The 6293-nt window shown below is 38.3% G+C and overlaps 2 protein-coding genes across 2 annotated transcripts in view; one reads left to right on the top strand and one right to left on the bottom strand.

Annotated features, from left to right (window-relative positions):
* Positions 1-2181: 2181 nt before the first annotated feature.
* LOC117497818 (28S ribosomal protein S18c, mitochondrial-like) lies at positions 2182-5091 on the bottom strand. The gene is made up of 6 exons (XM_034149835.1): positions 4951-5091; positions 4722-4774; positions 4553-4636; positions 3600-3657; positions 3466-3525; positions 2182-2349 (listed from the first exon to the last, which is right to left on the bottom strand). The coding sequence occupies exons 1-6, from the start codon at positions 5009-5011 to the stop codon at positions 2276-2278; spliced, it is 390 nt and encodes a 129-aa protein (XP_034005726.1). The 5' UTR covers positions 5012-5091; the 3' UTR covers positions 2182-2275.
* Positions 5092-5304: 213 nt separating this feature from the next.
* helq (helicase, POLQ like) overlaps positions 5305-6293 on the top strand; it is a 27263-nt gene continuing 26274 nt past the window's right edge. Inside the window, 2 exon segments of the mRNA XM_034149829.1 lie at positions 5305-5920; positions 6099-6283. Coding sequence (XP_034005720.1) covers positions 5881-5920; positions 6099-6283 — 225 coding nt within the window. The 5' untranslated portion in view covers positions 5305-5880.

Below are 6293 nucleotides of genomic sequence, written 5' to 3'. Positions count from 1 at the left end.
TCTCCTCAACTTCAAGGTACGGACAATATTCACATATTGTTGATGCTTTTATTTTGAAACTCCGTCAGTACATATTGTTGATGCTTTTATTTTGAAACTCCGTCAGTACATATTGTTGATGCTTTTATTTTGAAACTCCGTCAGTACATATTGTTGATGCTTTTATTTTGAAACTCCGTCAGTACATATTGTTGATGCTTTTATTTTGAAACTCCGTCAGTACATATTGTTGATGCTTTTATTTTGTAACTCCGTCAGTACATATTGTTGATGCTTTTATTTTGTAAATCCGTCAGAACATATTGTTGATGCTTTTATTTTGAAACAACGTCAGTACATATTGTTGATGCTTTTATTTTGAAACTCCGTCAGTACATATATTTGATTCTTTTATTTGAAATTCCGTCAGTAAATATTGTTGATGCTTTTATTTTGAAACTCCGTCAGTACACATTTTGTATGCTTTTATTTTGATACTCCGTCAGTACACATTTGTTATGCTTTTATTTTGAAACTCCGTCAGTACATATTGTTGATGCTTTTATTTTGAAACTCCGTCACTATATATTGTTGATGCTTTTATTTTGAAACAACGTCAGTACATATTGTTGATGCTTTTATTTTGAAACTCCGTCAGTACATATATTTGATGCTTTTATTTTGAAATTCCGTCAGTAAATATTGTTGATGCTTTTATTTTGAAACTCCGTCAGTACACATTTTGTATGCTTTTATTTTGATACTACTCCGTCAGTACACATTTTTTATGCTTTTATTTTGAAACTCCGTCAGTACATATTGTTGATGCTTTTATTTTGAAACTCCGTCAGTACATATTGTTGATGCTTTTATTTTGAAACTCCGTCAGTATATATTGTTAAAGCTTTTATTTTGAAACTCCAGTACTCCAGCTCCATGCAGAAGCTGGACCCGGACCACATCATCGCCATGGTGACCGAAGTCATCCCAAAACACTCCTGTCTGGTTTTCTGCCCCACGAAGAAGAACTGTGAGAATGTGGGAGCGCTGATCTGCAGATACCTCAGGAAGTGAGTGGGTGTATATCTATTTATATTTATTATTATTTAATACATTATTATTATTTACATTTTTATAGTTATTTTATTCATTTATTTATATTTAAAATATTTATTAGTTATTACCTTTTCTGATTGTATTCTTTATAAAGAGAGAGAGTGAGTGAGGGGTGCAGGGCGAGTGACGTGACTTACAAAATATGAACAAAATGTAATATGTAAAAAAAAAAAATTTATATAAATGCAAAAAGTACAAATGTATAATAAAAAAAATAAAAATCAAGGTAGAATATAAAAAGTAAATAGAATACAAATATTTATATAAAGCATAAAAAGGAAAAAAAGTGCAATAAAAAGATAAAATAGAATAAAAACTATTATTTATATATTTTACAGAGTCAAAATCCCCTCTGATTGGTTCTTCCTCCTCTCTGATTCCTCCTCCTCTCTAATTGCCACCTCCTCCTTTCTGATTGGCTCCTCAGGGACTTCCTGCTCCTCCACGAGCAGCAGAAGCTCCTCCTCCTCTCCCAGCTGGAGAGGTGTGTAGTGTGATTCTGTGGAGTTTATTTATGGCATCCCGTTGGGTTTGACGTCATCTGAACAGGACATCGCACGCTCACTGCTTGATAGCGCGCGAAGGTCCGTTTACGCCGGTTGTTAAACAACATCGTTACGGGGAAATGCAAGTCTGCGTCCAAATGGTTGGAAGATAAGGAGGAAGGACAATCAATACTGAATATAGTCAATGTGAGGTAAAGTGTGTCGCCAAGGTAACCGGTTAAAACTCAAAGTGGCGATGAGGTCTTAAAATGTATGGAAAGGGTCTTAAAAGGTTTTACATGTGACTTCCTGCATAGACCCTGATCTGATATCATGCATCCAATGAAGCATTGCATGAAGTCTGTTGATCAGAGGCTTGGTTAGTTCAGACCATGCAGGCGGTCACCAAGGTTCATGTTTTAATAGCATAATTACAAAAGAAGCCCAGGCGAGCCTAACGTGTGAAACAATGGGCTATAAATACAGTCCATTTACCATTTTACTATCAATTCAATAGCAATATTAAAGTTTGAGTACTAAGTGTTGAAGCTGAAGAAATTAAACTGCATTTAATTTAAAGAAAACTCAAATTAGAGGGAAAAAAAAAAACAACATTTATTGATTTTAGATTAGTAATAATCCTATCAGATGAGCGACTGATAACAAACACACAGCTTTAATAAACACATTTCACATTACTCCAGGTGTCTCCCACAGACGTGCGGGTCCTTCATGAACTCCGGGTGTTTGTGGGTGACCGACATGAAGCCTGCAGAGAAAAGACAAACACATACAATATATTTAAGGTTTTTAACTATTTAAAATTTGTTGAAATCTCATCTTCGAGTTTTCATACATTTCCAAGTTGAATCGCTTTTTTTCCCCTTTCTTACGATAATGTAGTTTTTCGTAAACTCACTTTTTTTATCTCAAAAAGAGTTTTTTCTCCTAAATATTTTACTAAAATCTCAGAATATTCAAGTTTTTTTTTAGTTTTTTTTTATAAATTGTACATACTTTGACTCAGAATAATATTATTTTTGTCAATTTTCTCCAAAAATATCAGGGATTTATTTTTCTTTACTTTAATCTGAGAACATTAAAATATATTTTCTGTAAAAAAGAAATTCCCGTTAAATTTGTGAATGAATCTCAGAATATCCAAATGGATGGAAATGTACCACTTTTTAATGACGTTTTTCCTTTAATATGACCCCTCCTCTTCTGGCTCCTTAAGCTCCTAGTGTCGAAGGTCCCGTTTACACGGAGACGGAACGGGTTGTATCTGCTACTTTTCTCTATCGTATAGACGGTTCGTTCACACGAGGGCCGTAACGGAAACGCGGTAACGGAGCCCTCAAACGATAATGGGTCCCAAGGCGGACGGAACGGCTCCGTGTGTACGTCCTATACGCCTCTCCCCACCTCTGCTGCTCATCCCCCGCGTCACCCGCGTCATTGCTGATGTGTTTCGCCAACAACAACAACAACAATGGCAGATCACAGGGTTGCGTTCGTGCTCCAGACGCTACTGACCATGCTACAGATGTTAGTGCAAACTCTACAGCTCCTCGACCACAACCATCAGCAACAAGTGGACATGGAGAACTACATGAACTCCATGTTGCTAAATCCACCGCGGGGAATAAACAGAAGGGCAACCATGGCAACCATGCTCGGGGGTCTTCTTCGCTGCTTTTGGTGTATTTTGTGGCGGAAGTACAGCGCCACTTACAGGCCCGGCATATGTACTACAGCGCCTCCAGCGGTCTTGTGTGGACGGAAGACTTTTTTGATATCGACTAAGGTTAGTTTTCGTTTTCGTTTCCATGTAAACAGGGCCTAAACCCCCTATTTCAAAAAGGTCAGCGTGAGGAAGACGTACCCAAAGCGTGAGATTTCTTCACGGCTTTGGCCACTTCCTTCTGTTTCCTGGAACATAATCCTGAAACACAAAGCAGCGTTAAATCAGAGTTGAATCTTCACTGAGGAGATATTCCAGATCCAGGTGTCTCTCACGTGTGATGTGGCGTCCGTAGATCCGTCCGGTGTACGGAGAGATGAACTGAGACAGCAGCTGACAGGAAACACACAGATCAGGGTTTAGCACTTTGGGATTACTTTTAGCAATGAAAGGTGCTTTACAAATACAATCTACTATTATTATTATCACAGCGACACTCAGACACTTCCTGTGACCTTTGGAGCTCCACTTGTTCAAAAATACTAGATAAACCCCCTTAATGTTCAGTTTGATCTCACAGCTACAGGGTTAGGATGTTTGTACCACATAGTGCCGAATGCCGTGACCTTTAGACCGTGTGATGGGAATGTTCATATACCGCCATACCGTTGAAAAAGTGGCGAAGGATCTCGTGGATATTTCTCTCTTTAGACGTGGATATTCCCACAGTGGCTAAACAGATTTTCCCCGTTTGAAATGCATTTGAAACGTCCATCTCTCTTTAGAATTCTGCATTTTGAAGTGTAAGAAAAGACCTCAGACATTTTTAATAATGACACTAGATATATGAGGAGTTCAGGACCATGGACACATATACACCCTCCTGTAAACCCACCTTTAACTAAACACACTACACACACTGACACACTCATTACCCACACTGACACACACTCATTACCCACACTCACACACACACTTATTACCCACTCACACACTCATTACCCACACTGACACACACTCATTACCCACACTCACACACTTATTACCCACACTCACACTCATTACCCACACTGACACACACATTACCCACACTGACACACACATTACCCACACTGACACACACATTACCCACACTGACACACACACACTTATTACCCACACACACACACACTTATTACCCACACTGACACGCACTTATTACCCACACTGACAAACACACACTGACACACACTCATTACCCACACTCACTTATTACCCACACACACACACACTCAGGTGCTTTATTTACCTGAGTGTTCTTGAAGTCTACAGTCACATTGCAGAGCAGGCATCCTTTCTGAGGCTCTTTGTAGGGGTTTTCCATCTTAATGAGCTGTAAAAAGAATACACAAATATATTAATCTAATCCTGTTATTACTGATGTAATAATTATTCATAAATAAATAAAAATTACCCACCCTGTCCTCGTTTGGTTGGACTACATTTGAGGTTGTTGTGAGACTTCTTAAACCTGCAGAAAAAGGATTATTATTATATAAAATGACATCAACAACAGCTCATATGTTAGCATTAGCATTAGCAACACGTAGCTTAACTCCACCTAATAAACACATATTAACGGTTAGTTTTACATTTAATGAATGCTATATCATTATAACACTTAATACAGGTGTTATAAAGTCTCACCTGTGTTTCCTTGTTGTAATAAAACCGTTCTTATTCTCGTTAAACCTCTGAGGACGAGCATTTTGACCTGACACACGACCGGAAGATGTCCACCAGACGGGAACTCCGGGTTCTTCACTGAGTCAACTATTAGTTCCTACCACCTATTTAACTGATTACTTGTTGGTTAAGAGCCAAATTACGCATATTATATATCTGTGTTGCTGAGTATAAAAATAATATGAAATGTATGGTTTTGTGTGCTTATGAATATTTAATATTACGTTTATTTTTGTATTATTTTAGAAACAGATTCAATGTTACCCCCCGTTTCAAAGATAAAAAATAACAGCACAAGATAGAAATCACCCCAGAAAACGACCATCGTAATCAACATTACGTATGGATTTTCTCACATTTAACCCACCTTTTTAAACACTTTTGTATTTGTAATACAAACTACAAAGGGAGATTTTAAAAAAGCTGATGATTATATGAGTGAAATATCTAATCTAATATCTAAATATCGGCTTTCCTTTGTGGGTGACTTTTCAACCGGAAACTGAATGAATGTTCCAATTGCTAACATGTACTTCTCAGGAAGATAGGCTATACAGTGACAGAAAATACAGCAGATAACACATGTCTGCTATGTGGCGGTAATCAGCTTGGTTTTCGGGTAATTCATCGAACGTTTTCTATAGATGAATTACTACATTTGGGAAGCTATCCCGGTTAGCGCTGCTAGCTCCGACAACCGAAGCCGGAAGTGACGCAGGGATTCCTCTCTTGCTCTGACGTTGGATTTGTTCTTCACAAATTCAAACGTGATTCTTGCGGAGCTGTTGACGTTAAAAACAGAAGCAATACAAGAAAACGCTTTTTTTGGCAGACTTTCTTTACGTTTTCACCGGAGTTTGAGGTGATTTAAAAGGTTTTAGGAGACTGTTAATGTCGCGGAAGGAACACATCAGAGAACAAACTGCCAGGAGTAAGAAAAACCGCTTTACTAGCTAACGTGTAATGGGCTTTAAAGTGCTTTTTTCTTGATCTAAACATTATCTAATTTAGGTTTGAAGTATTCAATGTGTACAGGTGTGTGTAGCAGAGCCTCAGCTGTGTTCCTAGTGTAGTTGTTTGTGTTTATTTGAGGTTTTATTGACATGTAGCACCAGCTGTTGTGATGAATTCTGCTGAGAAACGAGACATCAGAATCAAACGGGTCTCGTCCAGGAAGAGATCTCGCGATAGCTCACAGATGACACCTGAGAGGAAGAGAGGACCTGAGAAATGTCCTCCGATCTGCAGGCTGAGCAGCATCATGGCAGAACAACAACAACAACCTGCTGCAGAGGTAGGACAGA

The sequence above is a fragment of the Trematomus bernacchii genome, unplaced genomic scaffold (assembly GCF_902827165.1).
Source record: "Trematomus bernacchii unplaced genomic scaffold, fTreBer1.1, whole genome shotgun sequence".
NCBI lineage: Eukaryota > Metazoa > Chordata > Actinopteri > Perciformes > Nototheniidae > Trematomus > Trematomus bernacchii.
Note: the sequence above shows the minus strand (reverse complement) of the source record. Positions and strands in the feature narration are given on the sequence as shown.